At 38.9% G+C, this 19,339-nt stretch overlaps 1 protein-coding gene across 4 annotated transcripts in view; it reads left to right on the forward strand.

The window, feature by feature from the left end:
- Positions 1 to 19,339, forward strand: part of LARP1 (La ribonucleoprotein 1, translational regulator) — a 49,494-nt gene that overhangs the window by 17,934 nt on the left and 12,221 nt on the right. For 3 of the 4 annotated variants that reach the window (XM_063447839.1, XM_063447841.1, XM_063447842.1), the window contains exons 2-12: positions 1,350 to 1,411; positions 3,134 to 3,199; positions 8,882 to 8,950; positions 11,584 to 11,743; positions 12,845 to 12,973; positions 13,193 to 13,342; positions 14,657 to 14,819; positions 16,667 to 16,811; positions 17,392 to 17,551; positions 17,887 to 18,059; positions 18,817 to 19,203. In XM_063447839.1, the coding sequence (XP_063303909.1) occupies positions 1,350 to 1,411; positions 3,134 to 3,199; positions 8,882 to 8,950; positions 11,584 to 11,743; positions 12,845 to 12,973; positions 13,193 to 13,342; positions 14,657 to 14,819; positions 16,667 to 16,811; positions 17,392 to 17,551; positions 17,887 to 18,059; positions 18,817 to 19,203 (1,664 nt within the window). The remainder of the gene's footprint in view (positions 1 to 1,349; positions 1,412 to 3,133; positions 3,200 to 8,881; positions 8,951 to 11,583; positions 11,744 to 12,844; positions 12,974 to 13,192; positions 13,343 to 14,656; positions 14,820 to 16,666; positions 16,812 to 17,391; positions 17,552 to 17,886; positions 18,060 to 18,816; positions 19,204 to 19,339) is intronic. The other variant, XM_063447840.1, reaches the window with a different exon arrangement.

Consider the following 19,339-nt stretch of genomic DNA (forward strand, 5'->3'; position numbering starts at 1 on the left):
GTCCACAATTCTCTCCTTGCAGCACACTCGCTGCCTGTCCTCCTCGCTCATGTGAATGTGCACTCTAACCATGTGAGCTGCAGACACGCCTCCCAGCACTGACAGAAGCTGTGGATTTTCTCCTAGCCACGTCATGCTATGAACATGTCCCATATGTTTCAGTGAAGGAAACTTTATTACATATCGCTTGCCTGTTTTGCTCTTCCTGCATCCGAGCTTGCATGAATGAAGAGGTGCGCTGGCGTAAAATAGAGATAATGAACAGAATATATGGTTTTATGTAGCATTTTGGTTTTTGAAGGGCTTCTAATTTGTCTACATCTACTTTTTTGGGGGGTACTTAAATATATCTTGTTTGTGTATGTTGTCCTCTAAATGTATGTATTTATGTTGAATATAGGAGCCAGCTAAATACTATACAGGTATTATTCTAATGGCTATTAATCAGGGAATGTGTCAGAAGTTAGAAATTGCAGAATTTGTTTTATTGTACAATTTGTTCAACCTGGTGCCCTTACAAATAAAGTCTGTTGATGTTCTTTTTGGGCAAAATGTTAATGGTAATTGGGAATCTGCAGTTTGTGAACATTTAACCTAAATGTCAAGAGGAAAAAAAACATTGTAATCAGGGCTGGATAATTGTTCTTGGTTTCTAGAAAGAGTAAAATAATCCTAATACAAGATGTATCGTAGTATATTCTAAAATAATAAAAAAAAGGATACAAATGGGTTTATTCACTAAACAACAATTTGTGGTGAAGTTCTTGTTTTTTTTTCCCATATCAAAGGTAGAAAATAGAATACATAGTGATGTTTCCAGCTAGGTTATTGTATTCTTATGTATTATGTATGTCACTGTTTAGTGAATACATTTCCAAACCTCAATCCAGTTTAAGGGAAACTTCATCTCTCCTTAGGCTGTGGTTAATGCTTGCACTTTTTAGAACAATTGCAGTCTTCCCCCTTCATTGTTTACTTTCTTCCTATGTGTGGAGGAAAGTTGCTGGGTTAAAGCACATCATTATGGGCTTTTTAGTGGGACAGCTCAGGTTTTTTTTTTTTTTTTAACCAAGTTCTGTGCATACATTGACTCCCTTAATATAATAACTAGATCAAGCAAGTTGACTTTGTTGCTTTTAGTTCTGGATACGGTTGGTCCTAGGTTGGATGGTAGTTAGCCACGACTCCTGCTGGCAGACAATATTTTGATTTATATTGTATACCTCTCAGTTGAAGCACCCATTTTGGTCCCAAGAATGGTCATGCTCATAGCAATCTGTGTTGTATGGTATACTATTATTATTATTTTTTTTTAATTCGTGTTTTAACATCTACATTTCTCTTTACAGAGACACCAGTTCCTGCCAAAGTCGTGAAAGCTGGGATTCCAAGGACGAGAAGGGGCAGCAAGGTACTTTACTTTGTCCTGTTGTAGCTCATGCTAAAGCAATATGTAATGCTGCATTATACACATTTGCAATAGTGAACATTCTCAATTTAATAAAGAACATATATGGCGATGTAGCATGTGGTATCCTTCACTTAAAGGGACACTGTAGGTGCCAAAGCAAATTTAGCTTAACCCCTTAAGGACCAAACTTCTGGAATAAAAACTTCTGGGGTTTATTTATTTATTTATTATTGCCATTTATATAGCGCCAACAGATTCCGTAGCGCTTTATAATGAAGCAGTTTGTGTATAGATCAGGACCCTGCAGTCTCACTGCTCAATTCTCTGCCATTTAGGAGATAAATCCCTTGTGTTTTGGTTTATGCAGCCCTAGCCACAACTCTCCTGGCTCTGACTGACACAGCCTGCATGGGAGATTTTTCTTTTTCTTTGAATAGATGTTAACTTACTTTAGAAGTTTATATCTCCTGCTCTGTAAATCTCACACACACACACGCGCACACACGGCTTCAGCATGGTCTAGACTACTATTAAAAGAGCAGGAGATAAGAAATACTAAATTCAGCAGAGGGTGCAATAAAGGAAGTTAAAACATATGATCTCTCTTTACAGGAAGTGTTTAGGACAACGTCATCTGGCAGGGGAGACCTAATAAACAGCAATGGTTGCACTCGCATTAGGATTTTCCCATAGGAAAGCATTATACAATACTTTCCTGTGGGGGCTTTGGGCGACGCTGGACATCTTCATGCACAGCGTGAGGACGTCGGGCGACCAAAAGTCGCCTAATGATAGACAGCCACGAGAGAGAGAGAGAGAGAGAGAGAGAGAGAGAGAGAGTAAACCCACCAAGCTAATGATTGCAGTTTCTTAAAACCGCAATAATTAGCTTTGCAGGGTTAAGGGACTTTGAACTGTGCACCCAGACCACTTCAGTGAGCTGAGGTCGTCTGGGTGCCTATAGTGTCCCTTTAAGCTAAAGTTGGTTTAATGACTGTAGTGTCCCTTTGAATTAGTAGTCTGCTCAAAAGCCATAGATTTAATTAGTCAGTAAAGGTTAGCCAGATCCACCATGTTTTCTTGAACTCACATTATGCCTTCATGCTTATACGCAGTGCATAAATATTTATACCGCTTAGAATGTATGCCATATGCTGCAGAAGGGAAATCAATTAAGCGTCAAAGAAGGGGTGCTTTGTTTAATGCATTTCCCTACTGGTGCATATGAGCCATGCATGCATACTTTAGGGTAAGACACATACATACTTTAGAGAAAAAGACAAATACACTTGGCGGCCATGTAATGTAAACCTTAAAGGTTGAATGCAGATTTTAATTTTGGCGTGGTTTGCACCACGGAATCATTAAAAGCAAATTTTGCGGTTTCTTGCTGAATCTGACAGATTCAAGCTGATGAAATATATTTTCTTATTCAGAGACCTCTGTTTTAAAAGGACTTGCAAAAGGGAGTAGGGAAGACATTTGTGACACACTAGAGGCAGAGATCTCCTGGTTTCATCTCTACATGATCAAAGATTGCATAAATGACTTCTTAATATAACTTCCCTGAATTGAACTCAGAAATAAATATACAGTTTGAATTTTTTTTTTCATTTTTTATTCTTTTTATTAGTAATTTTACTTAATTTAGTTTTCATGACATTTATATTATCTAGTACTTCAGGTATATTTTTCATTCACTTCTCTGCCCATTTTTTATAGGTTGGGGATTTTGGTGATGCCACCAATTGGCCTACCCCTGGGGAAATTGCCCACAAGAGTGTCCAGGTAAGGTGCTGAAATGTCTCATTAGTGGGACCTTGCTATAATGTTCAGATGACATATAAATGATTCCCCATGTGTAACAGCCATCATTCACCCTAGTGCTGTACTTTGGTTAAATTAAAGGAACTTCTTGTGTCTGCAGCTTTGCTGGTACATTCGCAGATCAGAGACATTACTGGGCTTGACCACAAGCCTGTATCTTTAGCTCAGTGAAGTGCATGATTGACAGCCTTGGAGTTAATTCCATCTATTCATTAAAAAAAGGGCCACAACAAGTGATTTTCATCTACTGTTGAACATTAAAAGTAAGCCTTTGCACCACTATCATTTAATATCGCATCGTGGGAAATATGCACTCGAATGAGATGCTCCTGAATGGAGGTCATGTCCTGGTGTGAGAGGGGTGTGCCTACAGACACAAATCACTAACCACTGATTTGGCTGGGATCCATAAAAGCAATGCTGTCACTGTTTGGGATCTAGGGGAGGGGTAAGCAGGCAAACATTAGTTCTTCTTACTCGAACCTATCCCTCGCAGGTGCTGCCACCCTTTTCCGGACGGTGCTTCAGCTACAAGGAGCAGACGTCACTGCTGTAATCTTGCATGAGCGTGTTCAACAGAGATGTCTATGGATGATCTCTCGAGACATAATTTCCATAATGGGAGATTGACACTTCTAGAAGTGTCAGGAATAGGAAATATACAGAGACAAAGTAGTCAATAATTTGTCTCAGTATATCTTTGACTGGGTTGAAAGTAAGCCTTTGCAATATGAATATTTCATAACGATTCTACCTGACCGTGCTCCTTTAAAGTGACAATTTATTTTGTACCTTTTTAATTTTTTAGTATACCTATAATGCATTTAAAATTAGGATAATTTTTACTACAAAGCTTCCCATTCTCATCAGTGCTGAAAAGCTACAAAGAGCATATCCTTTCCTAATCATTTTTTTAAACAAATGGTATGTTATTTGAATAGTCACATCACAGTGCTAGCCTCTGATATTGTGTTGGGATTCCACTTTATCAACAGGCTGTGATGAATTGAAAATAAAATTACTTACATCTAACTTTCTAACTAGAGAAGAAAGCCAGGCAGAAACCGAATGTGCTTGTCTTGTCTTATAACGTATCTCCCTCTCTAGGAAAAATTGAATCTACAATACAATAATAACAGACATAGCATAATACTGTTGATATATAGGAAAGAGTGGAAGTAAAAATAGTAGTTCACACTCACAAACCGAATTTGATTGTAGGCATGTCTTATCAAACGATGCAAATCTCAAAGTGGTGGACCATCATAGGATACATAGAAGGAAATAAAAGCAAAATAGTGCAGAGTATCTTGGTAAAAAATTTACACTTTAATAATAAGGCACACTTACAGTGTTGAAGTGGCAAACAGGCATGTAAAATCTACCGGTCTCAGGATCAGGTGATGATTTACAGGATCCAATTTCCCGGTCAGAGATAATAAAAGTAAAAATAATAAAACAGCCTAATCTAAACAATAAAAACTCTAACACTATTAATCAGCCCTACGCGTTTCGTCCAAACGTCCTTGGACTTCCTCAGGGGCAAAAATGTCCTTCTGTGTGTAGGTATCTCCCTCTCTACCTTATTTGCCTGTGTAGATTTTACGTCCTCCACTGATTGCACAGCGCTGCGGAATCTGTTGGCGCTTTATAAATACCAGTAATAAATAAATACATATAATAGACCTCATGCTACATTTCATAGCCGGACATGACCAGTTTCCCTAGAAACTTTTGATGTATAGTCAAATTAAAATGTTGGGGGTTTTAAGTTTACTCCTGCATCATTGGTGGTTGTGATTCCATCTGGGACAGGGCTGGGAATTACTTTATAGGGCCCTAGGCAGACTAAAACTTAGCACCCAATCTCCCCCTCCTCACCCAATGTGATCCAACACCATAAGTTTCTCTTGGTGCACACCCACCAAAATTCACTATATTTCTTCATCACCGTATACCTTACACCTCCAAGGCAGCCAGGCCTTCATTCTCCTGGATGATCAAACATTGGTTCTAGAGTGCGGTGGGAGCAGAGAGGGCATGCAGCGTATGGCAGATGTTTTGATCTCTCCTGGCTTTCAGGTATCCAGGATGTTGAGAGGTATATCTTGGACCCAAGTTGTAATACCTCTGTATTCTGAAGAGACCATATTATCGGCCTCTTTCTGGGTCATTAAGGTGACCTGGCCCCTTGGATTTTTGAAGCCCTTCACTGTGTAAACGTCATTCCCTAATATCTGATGAGTGTATGCTATGCGTAGTTTGCTGTCCATTTTCAATAAAAGCCTCTGTAGTTTCAGGTGTAAAGGTTTAGTTCAGAATTTGTAGAGAGAAGGCGTTATTTTTTTTTTTTTTTTAATAATCTACTCGAAAATTTAGTTGAATCACTGATCGTTTCTTTAGAAGTATAATTTTTAAACATAATTAACAAGTATAAGCGTTCCCATGCCTTTGATTCAAATGTCATTGCCATAGCTCAAAACAAGTGAATATTTTTTTTTCTATTTGCCTTTAAGCATTTGAAAAGGGACACTGCTCCAAAACGTACAGTGTTTTACATTTGTGTAATAAAATACTGCTCGTTATAGGAACTGTTCATGGGAAATTACTTGAAGTTTTTCTGTAGAATATATAAGAATAGAAAACATACCTCTTATTGGAGACAACATCCCAATCACTTTAGGGGTTAATCATTAAAGTTAGAATTCAAAGTGTATTTCATATTTAAGAACAAACTAGCCAAATTAGAAGTATAAGTGAGTTTTTTTTCCAGTTCAGCTATTTTAACTTCAAATTGATGGACTTTATTCACGTTAAGTAGCCATGTTGTCAGTCTCCTGTTTTTTTCTTAGAACAATAGTCTGACCCAGCATGCCTGCTCAGCCAGAAAAAGGGAAATTTTCTTTCACACAAAAAAGAAATCTTTAAGTTTTAACAAATGTAATCCTCTTTTATTTATTTTTTTCCTTTTCTAAGCGAAATGTTAACATTTGATGACAGTAGTCCTTTAAGAGGCTAAACAGTCGCAATGAACGGAGGGCGTTAAAAGGCTTCTAATGAACAATGCCATGATAACTTGGTCCATATTTTATAGTTCCCCATGGCTGCTCTTGGGAAGGTAGTCACAGAAAAACTTTTTTATAAAGTGGCATTTATGAAAGTGGTAATGTACTTCTGTATTTCTGTATTTATAACGTGGTTTCTGAAAAGCACAGACCTATCTAATTTAGGATTACCATTAGAGACATTTTTAAAGGCACATTTTCAATCGCCCTAATGGGAAAATACACGGAAACCATATTCTAGATTTCTGTATAGTATTAGTCACCATGAGCTTAGTGACCTTTCCCTTTTAATAAATGGCTTTATTTCAATACCCCCATTTATGTGGATTCTGTGGCAAAAGTTCTTCAAATCATTCAAAAATCATGCGCTGTAAACTTGTGGAATTGTTGCTGTCAAAACCATAGAAATCATCCAGACTCTGGAGGACTCTGACCATTCAAATAGCTGTCCCTTTGTTAGGTCCGTCTCAGTTGTCTAGTTTTAACTACTGCTATTATTGAGACAACCTAAACATTTGCATATCAGTTATCCCATTTCATCAAACATTGGCTGATGCCTCTCTAGGCACAGTGAGTTAAAGGGTCCCTGTGTGGATTATCCTTGTACCTTACTGGAACCTTAAAGGACCACTCTAGTGCCAGGAAAGCATACTCGTTTTCCTGGCACTAGAGTGCCCTGAGGGTGCCCCCACCCTCAGGGACCCCCTCCCGCCTGGCTCTGGAAAGGGGAAAGGGGTTAAATCTTACCTTTTTCCAGCGCTGGGCGGAGAGCTCTCCTCCTGCTCTCCTCCTCCGATCCGCCTCTTCTCCTCCCCGTCGGCTGAATGCGCACGCGCGGCAAGAGCTGCGCGCGCATTCAGCCGGTCACATAGGAAAGCATTCATAATGCTTTCCTCTGGACGCTTGCGTGCTCTCACTGTGATTTTCACAGTGAGAATTACGCAAGCGCCTCTAGCGGCTGTCGGTGAGACAGCCACTAGAGGAAAAAGGGGAAGGCTTAACTAATTGATAAACATAGCAGTTTCTCTGAAACTGCTATGTTTATAAAACAATTAGTTAACCCTAGCTGGACCTGGCACCCAGACCACTTCATTAAGCTGAAGTGGTCTGGGTGCCTAGAGTGGTCCTTTAAACAAGAGTGCAAGAGCATACAGAGAACAAAAAACTCCTCATATAGTTTTCGTTTTGGTGGTCCCTGCACAATTCACCATGCTAGTTTTATTTGCTCAACATATGCTTACGGGGATATCCACCACACCTCAGTAACAACCCACCAATGCTAAAACTATTGTTTGGAGTTGCTGTGTCACTGTTGTAGAGGGAGCTTGCTATGTTGTATTATTTTTTTACATAATATAACGTTGAGAGTAATGCATTTATTTTAAGCTTCTATTTGTAATTCCTCATTGAATGTTAGAAGAATGTATTCATGATTTGCATGGTGATACACTGTAAGATGCAAACCCTTACTGACAAAACAGATAAGTATCCCAGAATAGAACTTACCCATGCATGCATTATCAGGTGGATGATGATGTGAATTTGTTATGAATGTGTCTCCGGGTGGAATGCATGTATGCAAAGACTGTAGCACATTGTTAAATTCACATCAACACCCCAGAAGAATTGTGCTTACTGGCACGAGTAACTGGTTTTCATTCATTAGTATGCAAAAAAGGATGAAACTCATTAAGTGAGTGTGTTTTACCAGAGATCTATTATACATTTGTAATGTTTTTAACCCCTTAGGGACCAAACTTCTGGAATAAAAGGGAATCATGACATGTCACACATGTCATGTGTCCTTAAGGGGTTAAGAGCGTGTGCGTCCTTTTCTGTTTTTGAACTGTCAATCAAATTGTGAACGCCCTTTTAATTTGGAGAGTCTCCCTCTTGCCCCCTTTTCTGCTGTGATTACACACGCAGTTTACCAGTGGAAGCTACATTGTGAATAAGGTAATCCAACCAGTGTTCGCGTTAGGCTTTCTTGAGCTGTAGGTGATGATGCCAGATGTGAAGACCATTAAAATTGTTTCTCAGAGATGCCAGTGTTTTGCATGGAGAAAAACAGCATATATACACTAAAAGCTCTACATCTTTGATCACATTATTATGACCTGCTAATCTGAGCCCTGTATTACGCAATCTAGACATTAATAAATGTTGAGAATGTTTGAATTCTGCAGTAAATATGCCTTCACATTATTAGAAGTAATCTGGCCTGGGGATGTGGACTTAAGTACACTCATTAAATCTGTTGGCATTGTTGATGCTATGTAAATCTATAATTTGAGTTTGTATATGTAAACATATGCTTTATCCTTTTAAGTGTTAGTCTTTAATTTAAATATGGTGGCATACTCTCTTGTGGGGTGTTGTATATTGTTAGCTTAGAAGTAGCCATGTGACACCAGGAATAGCACAGGCAGCTCCCCCGTGGCAGGATTTCCTTTTAGGGATCCCCTCTTTCTGTCCCCTCCCAGCAGATCTCTCTCCCGCAGTCTCTATTCTGGGACAGAAAGCTTCCTTGCTGCTTAATGTTCAGAGTTTGAAGGCCTTACTTGGGGTTTATTTTTAGGAACCTGGCCACAGTAGCCTGGCAAGGCATGGGGAGGTTTTGGATTTCACCAGCTCTTTGAGGACACAGGTAAGAGAGGAAAAATATATTTGATTTTCTGAAAAGTTAGAAATCATTATAAACCTGTCTGCACTCTTCCACTCCTTTCTCCTAAAAGCACCCCCCAAATAGACAGATTACAATGTGATCAGGCTGTATGTTTATTGAATTGCATTAATATCACTCACTCTCTTACTATAGTTTTAATTATATGTATTACCACTGTCTGAGAAGCTTTGTTCTCAAGGCACCTAATATCCTTTCTTAATCTTAATCCTCAGATTACACCTCATCTTATCTTTTAGTGCTCCATGGGTGCAATACAGAATGCATTTTTTACAACTGCATAAACCAGGGTCAGCAGGTCAAAGGAGAAATCTGTTAACTGCTAGAGCTTCTAGATAATGTCAAGGTTCTGCAATCTGCATTGTTACAAAGTCTAGAAATGAGCATGTTGCTTTTTGCTCATTTAGAATTTAGAGATTGCAGTTATATCGTTTTTCATTTTGTCATACCTCATTCTGATCCTTTTTTTTTTTTTTTTAATTTAAATATATGTGTATATATATTATACACGCACGCACATGGTATGTGCATATTAGTAAAGCACTTTTGACGTCCTGTGCAGATATACGTCATGTTTATTTGTTACATTAGTGTTTGGTTGCATGTGGTGTTTGTGTTGCTATTGGGTGCAAAACACATATTTTGAAAATTAATTTGACAGTCAGTAATTCACTGCCTGCTTTGTAAGGGTTTAGTTTAAAAAAAAACAAAACAAAACAAAAAAACTTATATTGACTTAAAACAATAGCAAGAATTCTCAGGTTAATGCTAGTCAGCAGGAGCCATAGCGTAACCATAACAGAACGGGTTTACTTAATCACACTTGTGCTACACTATTGATAACTTTTGTTTTGTTGGGTTTTGAGACAACAATACCTCCCTGTGTTATTTAACTAGTTCCGTGGCAGATTGGCGAGCTGCAGTGCTATGTTCACATGTACACAGGGAGTGTTGGTGTTGACGTATCATGGCGGTAGTGACTGCATGCTGCATGGTATCATAACCTACTTGCTTAAGGGATTTGGCATGAGCAGTCACATGATTTTAATATCATTGGATCTTTTTGAAAACAAACTGGTTATGTTTGGTTTGCAGACCTTAATACATCCACATGACTGCCCTGCATGTTCATGTTGAATTTGGGGCATGCATCTTTCCAGACTGAGTGGGGGAATGCACTGAAATGTAATCTAAGTAATGTCTTACACCTTCTTGATTTGGGTAGGTCGATATTTTAAACACTCTAGAATCTAGATCACCTTTGATAACTGTTGGGGGGTGTTCATGAATGACTGACCATTAAACTTAAACCTGTGGGTCATTAAGCAATGCAGGTGGGTTAAAGGGACACTCCAGACACCCAGATCACTTATGCCCATTGGGGTGGTCTGGGTGCCAACTCCCACCACCCCTAATCCTGCAAGTGTAATTATTGCAGTTTTTATAAACTGCAATAATTACCTTGCAAGGTTAAGTCCTCCTCTAGTGGCTGTCTATCAGACAGCCATTAGAGGGACGTCCGTGTTCACGCTATGCATGAGGACCTCCAGCGTCGCCTGAATCGCCATAGGAAAGCATTGAACAATGCTTTCCTATGGGGAGGCCTAATGCGCGTGCGGCATGCCTCCCCCGCCGGCTGACGTCGCCGGAGGAGGGTCGGAGCCTGAGCCAACGCCGAGGGACATCATCGTTGGATTCAGGTAAGTGACTGAAGGGGTTTTAACCCCTTCAGCAACATGGGGTGGGAGAGAGAGAGGGGTCCTGCAGATCCGTTTTCCTGGCACTGGAGAGTCCCTTTAACTATACTTCAGCCAGTGCCTAAATAGGTTTTAGCGGTTTCGCTAAAAGTGTTGTCCCAAAGCCAAAGAAATCCGAGTAATGTACATTTTTATGTGGTCTTTTACATCAGTAGTTAACAGTGTGTTCCTGGAGACCCAATCAGTATGTATTGATCTTAACATTTACTATCTCTAAAGATTTTTTAAAAAAGTGTGTGCTAAATATAAATATTGGAAGTATAAACTCAAAAGGAACAGCTCTTTGGTTATTGGTTTTAGACTAAGTTAAATGTTTAATCAAACTAAAATTGCAGAAATAAAAAGCCAATTAAGGTGATCTTGCATAAATGGCACTCTAAATACCATAACAACTGTAACGACTGTGCTTAGTCTTTTGGCAGGTTGTGAATGCGGAAAGTTGTTTAGACCAGTACTGCAAATGCAAGTGGCTACTGTGGTGCTATGCATTGGATGAGAGGGACATCTCTGTTTGTTTGTGAAGTCAGTCCAAAGAATGTGGGGTTGGCTCCAACAGACGTCCAGTACCATAATGTTGCAGTGGTTATGGTGCTGGGTGTGCCTTGTTAACTTTTGTGTTTACTACCAATGTATTTTTCCATTACATGCACTAATAATTCCTCTTGGTTACAATTGTGAAACCGATGAGATTTCTCTTTTTTGCTAGCTGTACTGTTTGGCATTGGTGCATTGCTTTACGTATGCCTTTTAGTCTTGATTCTGTGTGTAACTGTAACTCAATAAATAAGGTGCAGGAATCTCACCCAGTTGGTCTTTTTTTACCTTTTTGTTTCTTTCCAGCCACCTTCCAAAATACAGTTGAACCGGAAAGCTTTTGGAAAGAGAGACATGAAAGAAGAAAGTGCAGATGGGAAGGAGAATCAGAGGGTGAAATCGGATGAGTCAAGTGAAGAGAAGAATGGAGATGACGATGGGCAGAGATCATCTCATAAAAAGAAAGGTCTGATAATGGAGAATAAACATTAAAGTGTGTACTTCAAAGCTCAGATATATTTGTATATGTCATGTATCATATATATGTGTCTGTGTCCTGTCCTTGTCATGCTGGCTTCTGGTCTCTGCATCTCAGCTGTCAGTGACTGGGTTGTGTATGTATGGGGCAGGATGCTGCAAAACTTATTTTTGCTAAAACCTATCCATATTTGAATATTTAAAAAAATAAAGCCTATTCAAGATGCCAAAATGTCCTAAAGTTTGCTTAGTGCCTGGAGGTGCTTTTAAGTTGGACAATAATGTGTAAGCCGAGTACTCAAGCATTTCCAGCTGTAATTGGCTAGATCTACCACTAATCTTTTCTCACTTTTTAAACACAATATTTGAGGGGGAAATTATTTCACCTTTACACCATTGTGACAGTAGGCACATACTTCCTATTGGCACTCTTCCTTTTTAACTTTACTACAGTCTACAATAAAGGGGCATTACAGGCACCAAGACCACTTCATCTTATTGAAGTGGTTTTGATGCAGTGTTCCTTTCCTTTTAGCCCAGCAATGCTTTAGAGAAATTGCAGTATTTACATTGCCATATTAAGACCGCCAGAAAAGGCGCTTCCTGCTGTTTCACGAAGTTTGACTCCGTGAAACAACGCCAGACATCCTCAAGCTTTGCATGAGGACATCCAGCATTTTAAGAATCCCCCACAGGAAAGCATTGAGTCAGTGCTTTCGTATAGGAAACCTAATGAGCACATGGCGCTCACCGGATGCTATTTTACATAAAAATATAGAAACTTTGGATGAGTGCTTATTTTTATTGTGCCATGTTTTATGAGGGTTACTTGCACATTCAAAATGTCACCAGCAATGTTAGGCACCTGTCCGACAAATATCCTAAAGCTGACATGGTTTCATATAAGAATCTTCAAAGAAGATGAAACAAATGAGCGTCTAGCTCAAATTTCCACTAGCAATTATAAATGCTAGTGCTACATTATAACGAGGTACATTATAGCAACAATAAACTGTATATTATAGAAATTAAACCCTAATTAGCTCAGTGGAATATATGCTAAATTTAATTCCTGCTACTTCTGCTTCAGGTAACAAACACAAGTGGGTCCCACTTCAGATTGAAATGAAACCCGAGGGACCTAGAGACAAAACAGCTTCTCGAAACAACCGCCAGAATGAACAACAGCGCCATACATTTACCCGCAGTGACCCCAAAGGTATGTGCTTCAATTTAAGTATTTCAAGTTCGTTGGCACATTGGATACATTTTTGTCTTTAATTTCATACCTTCCTGAATTGTTGATAGTAGAAAGTATAACGTAACGTAAATAAATAAAATACATTTGCGATACCGGTTTTCCCTGGTATTGTTTGTATAAGGCTACCTGCTGTTGGTTGCATTTCTAATGCCAAACTCTGCTCTACTTGTTTAACAGCCTGGTATCCGGATAATAAGCATGAGCGGGACTGGCCTGACTATGATGACACTTCCAGTGTGAAGAGTGAAGGAGCAGTCCGTGGTGGTTTCAGGGGAAGGGGACGTGGCAGAGGACGGGGCAGGGGACGCGGTAGAGGTGGTTCTCGATGTGAGTATGATTTCTAATACAAACACTTAGAGCTGAACTTTACCCACAGGAGACTTACAGTGCATCACTTTGAAGAATGGATGTTTTTTTTTTCTACACACTGAGGGGACATATTCACTCAACTGTGCCACACACTGTGTAAATCTTTAGTTGTGCTTTCTATATCTACCGAACCCTTGATGGTCCGTTCACTTGGCACTTCCACATCAAGCCTCTTCCTCCTGTCAGACTGGCTTCTTTGACAGTTGCGTAAAGATGGAGGAGCCTGCAATAGAGGATAGGGAGTATAAGGAGAGGTGGAAGACAAAATGCTAAAAACAGTGAATTACTGTTTCACTAGCAACATGTTTTTATTTTTCCCGTCTATAGAATGTTTGCCAAACTACCCCCACTTATGTCTACTTTGAAATCAATTTAGAAAAATGTGTCCTCATATGATCTTATCAGCTGACTTGCCATTGGGAGGAGAGCAGGGCCCCATGTGCATGCATTTGATGTGCTTATCACCGTGCATTCACCTACAGTTTCAGATCTTTCCTGATAAAAGTTGCTAATTTGTCATTTTCAGGGCACTCCAATCCGTGTCACTGAAATCCTGGCTGCTACATTTCTGTACCCAGGCTGGCTTATATCTCTGATTTCTGAAAAGGGGCAAAGTGCTGTCAGTAGTTTGATCTAAGAATTTGTGTTTACTTTGCATTGTGGCAGTGTTTTGTATTTTAATCTGCCTTTAACACAAATAGAAATGAAGGTTATTGTTACTTTGGTGATTAAAGGTGTGTCTGACCTTTTTAATCTAAATAAAATAAAGCTTTTTGGAACATAATACAAAGTTCTCTGCAAATAGTCCATGTGAAGTTAACTGTAAACCTATTCTGCAGTTTCTGTAAGATTGTTGCAGATTGTTACACCGGTTTTGTTTTTTGCCAATATATATTTTTTCAAAACCTGTAATCTTGCTAAAAGCAATGGATTGTGCTTTTTTTTATTCTTAAAGTAACATTCCAAGCACCATAACTACTATAGTATGGCACCGCCCACATTTTGGTTTTGCATGCTAACTAGTAAAAACAAAAAGTATTTTTGGGGTCTTCCTCATAAAGCATGACCATTTTTAGTCTTGCTAAGCTGTCCGTGTGTTTGTTGTGATGGGGTGCTTTTAGTGGCACCTGAATCAATTAGTTTCTTAACTTTTCATTGTTTTTAAACCGGAATATCAAATTAGCTGGTATCCTGCTGCTCTGCCAGTTTGCATATTTCTTGTTAACAATAAGTTTGCTGTAACTTATATTCTTTTTATTTTCCCTCTTACAGCTCATTTTGACTATCCTTATGGATACAGGAAATTTGATGTTACAGATGGGTCACGTGGCCCAAAATACCCTAGTAATATAACTTATTACTACGACAACATGAGCAGTTCAGAGCTTTACAGTGTGGACCAGGAGCTGCTCAAGGATTACATCAAAAGGCAGATGTAAGTCACCTCAAACCTATGTGAAAAAGTGTCCGAGCATTCTATTCTTTTTGAAAACTCATGAAGGGGTTTTGTCTCACCTTGACATGGGGAAGTTGTATAAGGAGTTGGCAAATGTTTTGTCAAAGTTCACACAAATAGATGTCACAATAATTAGTTTGAACGCTAGAAGATGAATGCAACATATACTTTTAAATGTCTATAGATAAATGTGCATTATTTGTGTATAAACATGATGCACTGGGATAATGTGGCAAACTCTCCTGGATCTGCTTCGTTTGTGTTCATCAGAGTTTAATATAAAGCATGTATGCAAGAGCACTGCATATATGTATATGGGTCTTGGGTGTCTACTCACACACCTTCTGAAATTCATGCCCCTATTTAAGGATTGGTCCTCTGGAGCACAAAAGTGAAGGATGTTTTAATTCTTAATCTGCTTGAACATAGTTTCTAAATTTTGTGTATATATAGTTTGGAAGACTTTAACTTTTGAGACTGTTTGTTTCTCCTAAACTGATCTTGATCTGGCTCTTTTACACATTAGGAGATCTTTACAAGATCTCTTGAAGTGATCAGGAGCGAGATGAAACTATAGGAGAAGACTGAGAGCAGCGTGATTAGACAGAAGTGAGCTGAGATGGTCAGCATGTCTGTCAGGTCACCTGAAAGCTGGTAAAATGCAGGAAGATATTCTAGAACCTACCAGGTATCGAAAATATTACTTCTCTTCTGTTGAAGATTACTGGGTTGTTAAAACTTTACTAAACTTTAGTTATAACTCTTACTTAAAAAATTAATGTTGTGTTTTTTTTTTATGTTTATTGTATCTCTGACTCATCAGCTCTGATGGACACCAATATCCTTAATAGCTGCTGCCACATTGAAAAATTATCATTTATTAATTAAACCAATGAAGAACATGTTTGGTACGAGTTTCTTACAGTGGGAGCAAAGAGTGACTGTTACTGACTTGTTCCCATGCTTTTTACATTTAAGCAATATGTATACTACAGCAAAAAAAAAAAAAAAGATTCAAATGAATTATAATATTTCTCGATCCTTAGTAGACTTATCATTTGTACAAAAAAAACACAGGCTGTAGCTGACATGTTAAAGGATCACTATAGTGTCAGGAAAACAAACTTGTTTTCCGGACACTATCATCCTTGGTTCCCCCTCCCTTACTTTAATCCAGCGCCGGGCTCACTCGGCGCTGGTGACCTCTCCTCCTCCGCCGACGTCAGCTCCTGAGTGGAGCGGAATGCGCATGTGCGGCAAGAGCCGCGCACACATTCAAACAGTCCATAGGAAATCATTTCTCAATGCTTAACTATGGAACTATGGACGTTCTGCACGCTGGATGCAATTTTCACATCCAGCGTCGCAGAAGCGCCTCTAGCGGCTGTCAGGAAGACAGCCACTAGAGGTTGGATTAACCCTTTAATGTAAACGTAGCAGTTTCTCTGAAACTGCTATGTTTACATCTGTAGGGTCAAAACCTACGGGACCTGGCACCCAGACCACTTCATTGAGCTGAAGTGGTCTGGGTGACTAGTGTCCCTTTAAGGCCAGGTAAAATGTATGTCTTTAAGAATTTCGATTTTTCTTTTAATTCTTTATTTTTAAAAGAAAAACTAAACAGTGTTAGTTTGCCCTTTTCAACAGGTGTAGAGGTTGTCGGGTCTATTTAACAAACAGAGCAGTAAGAGAAATTAGCCATTTAAAGATATATAGCAGAATGTTTTCCATGTTGACGATTTTAATTATGGTTTAGCTTGTGTTAAAAGAGCTAGGTGAAAATTACCTTTTGGGTTTTAAAATACTGCTTCTTGATTATTTTGCAGAGAATATTATTTCAGCATTGACAACCTTCAGAGGGACTTCTATCTGCGACAGAAGATGGATTCGGAAGGCTTTCTGCCCATTGGGTTGATTGCTAGTTTCCATAGAGTTCAAGCTCTTACCACGGACATTGGGTTGATTGTCAAGGTAGGTTAGAAATCCAAAACTTATCAAATTTAGATTTGTAAATTAAGACACAAGAATAATAATGTACATAAGTTGTTTTGGTGTGTGTCATATACACTTTGCATCTTATGGCATCTACTTCAAAAACAGATGTGTGATGTTCAGAGGCATGAAAACTTGTTTCCAAGAAGGTAGCCTACTTTAGCAGAATTATTGGCAATTGTACAGTTTAAGGAAAAGAACCACAAACTTTTCTTTAATAAAAAAAATTATTATTTTTTGCCATATTTAAGATTCATAATCAAGGCATCATACTTTGGCTAATAATCCATTTTGGCATTGATTTCATATTTTTGGAGAAGCCAAATGATTTAATACAATGAAAACTTTTAATATTTTGATATATTGACTTTTTTGTTGTATATAAATGTTTGTCCTTTGTGAGGAAAATTGCAGTCATTAAACATTGAATTAAAGTTTTTGTCCAAATCCGATCAATGGGGGGCGAGGGGTCTTTTTGCTATATTACATAAAGTGTATTAATAAAATATATTACCTGTTCAATGCAATGTTATTAATGCTGTTTATACATTTTCTTCAGGCATTAAAGGACAGCAAAGTGGTGGAGATAATTGATGAGAAGATTAGGCGGAAGGACGATCCTGATACATGGCCGCTGCCACCCCAGCCTGCAACTGACTTCTCACAACTTATTAACTGTCCTGAGTTTGTGCCCAGGCAAGGATACCAGAAAGAAACAGGTAAGGGGTGGGAAATTGGTCCTAACAGTTAAGTGGAAAATCTCTAGGTAATTCTGCTAGTGGTCTTGGTGCTATAAATCCCCAGGTGTTGTCCACAGGTAATTTCTCAAACCATTGATGAACAGTTTGACACTTATTTAGTAGGGCACCCACATTCCCTCTGGATTTAGTTCATACTTCCAGCTTCTTATAGAAACTCATACCAGGATTAAACAGTATTCGTTAAATGAAAGCATAAACTGACCTATCTCAGCCAGTGTGATTTTAAGATTTTGTTTACATATTAAGTGTGGCCAAGTCATTTACTTGAAGTTATCTATGTTCAATGCTTACAGAATCTGCACCTGGATCTCCACGTACCTCCAGCCAAAATCTGACGCCAAAATCTGAGGAAGTCAGCAACTTAAAGACTATGCCCAAAGGTCTCTCAGCAAGTCTGCCAGACTTGGATTCTGAAACTTGGATAGAAGTCAAGAAACGGCCACGGCCCTCCCCAGCCAGAATAAAGGTAATGACTTGAATCCAATCAGTGTCCTCTTTATTTCACTTTTTTTAAATGGAGATACACAATACTAAGCCTATGCGTTTGTTGCCGCTTAAATGTGACAATGCTTAGCGCTCTCCCCATTTATTGAAATTGACATGTCAGCCTGTGAAATGCTTTAAATCTGTAAGAAAATAAGGTTTTTGTGTTCCCTATAACAATTTTCCTAGTTATTTATTTTTACTTTAACCTCTCTGTGTTAAGAGGGAAAAAAAAGTTCTTCTCTCCTGCTGCAAATCTTAAGTTTCTGCTGGCACCACAGTGTAGCTAAGACTTTGAACTATCCCGATCCTCTAATTCAGGATGAGAAAGGAAGAGGAACTGACTGTCCCTCTTCCCCATTATTTTTATTTATTAATGCTGTAGTTCCTTTGGAAGGCTACTTATATAAATGATGTAGTTTGTACTTCATGTGACATTCTCATGCCATGAAAAATCTTGTACAGGGTCGGCAAGATCCTTGTCACACAGATTCTATTCTCTGCAGGAATATAGGGATTGGTCACAGTTTTAGTCAGACATCTTGCGCCAAGATGAACTCTGAGTAGGTCAAAGAGCATTAATGCTGCTTGGACTTAAAGTGTCACTTGAAGTATGGATAATTTTTATAGTTATGTACACTTTCAACTCCTATTTTGAGCAAGAGAAAAAGCTACTTTAAATTTCAGTTTAGGGAGGATCTCTTTTTGGTGATTGCAATCCCTTTTTTTATGAACTCTAGAAGCCAGAGGAAGTGAAGGTCATCCAATCAACTACACCTACAGCCGTGACTCCCCCTAAGGCACCAAAGGAGCAGGATGAACCAGAAGAGCTAGACTTTATGTTCGATGAAGAAATGGAGCAGATGGACGGCCGAAAAAATACCTTTACTGACTGGTCAGATGAGGACTCGGACTATGAAATTGATGACAGGGACGTGAACAAGATCCTTATTGTCACACAGACCCCACCCTCTCTTCGCAAGCATCCGGGAGGAGACCGCACCGGTAATCACACCTCTCGCGCCAAGATGAGCTCCGAATTTGCCAAAGTGATCAACGATGGCCTGTATTATTATGAGCAGGATCTGTGGACGGAGACGTTTGAGCCAGAATATTCTCAAATCAAGGTAAGCGGGTATACAAATAGTCACTGTCTCAAGAACATTTAACATTTTAAAATGAGGCGGACATGTGTCTTGCATTTGTTTGTAAAATACCAATCTTCATCATGCTAAAATGTCTGACCCACTTTGTAAATTTATA

Source organism: Pelobates fuscus, chromosome 3 (assembly GCF_036172605.1).
Source record: "Pelobates fuscus isolate aPelFus1 chromosome 3, aPelFus1.pri, whole genome shotgun sequence".
NCBI lineage: Eukaryota > Metazoa > Chordata > Amphibia > Anura > Pelobatidae > Pelobates > Pelobates fuscus.